Source organism: Microtus ochrogaster, unplaced genomic scaffold, assembly GCF_000317375.1.
Source record: "Microtus ochrogaster isolate Prairie Vole_2 unplaced genomic scaffold, MicOch1.0 UNK8, whole genome shotgun sequence".
In the NCBI taxonomy this organism is placed as follows: domain Eukaryota; kingdom Metazoa; phylum Chordata; class Mammalia; order Rodentia; family Cricetidae; genus Microtus; species Microtus ochrogaster.
Window position 1 is genome coordinate 4,958,977 of NW_004949106.1, and position 2,287 is coordinate 4,961,263.

General features: G+C 46.8%; 1 protein-coding gene across 1 annotated transcript in view; it reads left to right on the forward strand.

The window, feature by feature from the left end:
* Dnah7 (dynein axonemal heavy chain 7) overlaps positions 1-2,287 on the forward strand; it is a 195,148-nt gene that overhangs the window by 148,783 nt on the left and 44,078 nt on the right. The window contains exons 50-51 of the mRNA XM_013353465.2: positions 163-296; positions 1,208-1,543. Coding sequence (XP_013208919.1) covers positions 163-296; positions 1,208-1,543 — 470 coding nt within the window. The remainder of the gene's footprint in view (positions 1-162; positions 297-1,207; positions 1,544-2,287) is intronic.

Sequence of the window (2,287 nt, forward strand, 5' to 3'; positions counted from 1 at the left end):
AGTGCTGGGATTAAAGGCGTGCACCACCATCGCCCGGCCATGAATTCTGTTTTCATACAGTGTGTCTGAAATACGGATGAAACCCCGAGTCACACACAGAAGCTTTCTTACTGGGAAAAACAAAAAACAATGAGAGTTCAAAATAATTTCTTTGACTTGTAGGTCACATTGTTGAACTTCATGATAACTACAGAGGGAATGCAGGATCAGCTTTTGGGAATCGTGGTGGCCCGGGAAAGGCCAGACCTGGAAGAAGAAAAGCAAGCCTTGATCCTGCAGGGAGCTGAGAACAAAAGGTTTGAAACCATAAAATGCGGAATTAGTATTTAGTTTGTGATTATGATAAATTAAAGTCCATTTAAGCATCTATTTAGTTTAAATAGGTGTCCCAAACCAGAATTTGCTTTAAAGGTATGTATACTTGTTTACATAGGTGTCTGTGTGCCACAGAGGTGGTTGCTTTTGGAGGCCAGGAAAGGGTGAACAGGCATAGGAACCCTCGGAAGTGGAGTCACAGGCAGTTCTGAGTGCCCGGTGTGGGTACTGGGAACTGAACTTGGGTCCTCTGGAAGAACAAAGCACTCTTAACCGCTGAGCCTTCTCTCCAGCTCCTCCCCGCCAGTGGAAAATTTAGTAATGCGGGGACCATAGAGCCTCCGTACGATTTTGGAGAGCTACGTTCTTGAATCCTTTTCTCTGACACTGGAAAACCCAGGAGACTTGCCACAGGCTCGGACATGGGGTTTCAGTCCTCGATGGCCTGAAGTTTCTGTTCGCTGTGTAGCCGAGGTGACCTGAAGTTTCTGTTCAGGGCGGGAATGAAAGCACAAACTCTGTTTCCCACTTTCTGCTGATAGCATCTCTGTCACAGCGAAGCTCTCTAAGTCATGTCTAAATGCAGGAGCCCAACGGAGTGAACCTAGCTGAGGTCCGGGGTGGCAGAGGACAGTACAATGGCTGCCCACCTTTCTCTCCGGGCAGCACATGAGCCAACATTATTAGCAAGGGAGCTGCAGCAGGGAAGCGGCGTCTTGGTGACATGTCACAAGACACGAAATTAATTTCGAAGCATCCTTTTCCAGCTGTCTTTCATGCCGTGGTACATTTCTTCAGGTTACTTTGTCTCTGTTTCTGAGAAAAAACCTCATGTTTGAAATGACTTGGAAGCCACTTCTTTTTGTCCTGAGAAAGCTGTGCTTCATTCCAGGCAGCTAAAGGAAATCGAAGACAAGATTTTAGAAGTCCTTTCATCGTCAGAAGGCAATATCCTCGAAGATGAGACGGCGATTAAGATATTGTCTTCCTCCAAGGCCTTGGCTAATGAGATTTCCCAAAAGCAGGAAGTGGCCGAGGAGACGGAGAGGAAGATCGACGACACGCGCATGGGCTACCGCCCCATCGCCGTCCACTCCTCCATCCTCTTCTTCTCCATCGCCGACTTGGCCAACATCGAGCCCATGTACCAGTACTCGCTGACCTGGTTCATTAACCTTTTCATCCTGTCCATCGAGAACTCGGAGAAATCCGAAATCCTACCGAAAAGGTGCGTAAAGGAAATGCTAGCTGATACTAAGTTAGTGGGAATGACGGCTGGGGTTATTGATCCAGGACGGCATGAGCATCACAGTCCTGGGCCCAAAGTGAGCGCCATGCATCCTGGAGTAGGAAACAGAGCCCATGCCTGTAACTTCAGTCTGGGAAATGACTCTTGAAAAAGAGTCTAGAAAAGGGAGGTGGTTAGCGCTTGTTCCCATCTGCGGAACACCTGTTGACCGCAGGGATGGAGAGAGGAACTGTATCCTCCCACGACAAGGGGACTCTGAGCCACCTCCCAAACTGAAGGTTCCCGTTTGGGTGTCCTGCTTGGGAACTGTGCCAGGTACCAGGGCTAAAGCAAATACGTGCTGCTGGCTATGGTAACCACAACAGCTTGTCACACTGCTATTACCCATAGAGAATGTCTTGTTTACTGTTGACTAGGGTATAAAAACGTCCAAGTCTCAAGATCTTGTTTAACCTTAGGTCGACGAAAGGATAAAATTCATTTGATTTGTTGTCAGGGAGAGGCATGTTTTAGTTTGATATTTGTTTGGAGTGTTGGTTTTTTGTTCTGGAAGTTTTCAAGTTTGTGAGGATTACTGAAGAAAAAAATTGTAGGTGATCTTTCTTTTCAAAGTTTCCCTATGTTCCTAGTACGTTAGTTAGATAGACACATCTGTTTTCTATGCTGGATTTTAGGTCCCGAGACAGAATCTTAGTTTCCTCGGTGTGTGTGTGTGTGTGTGTG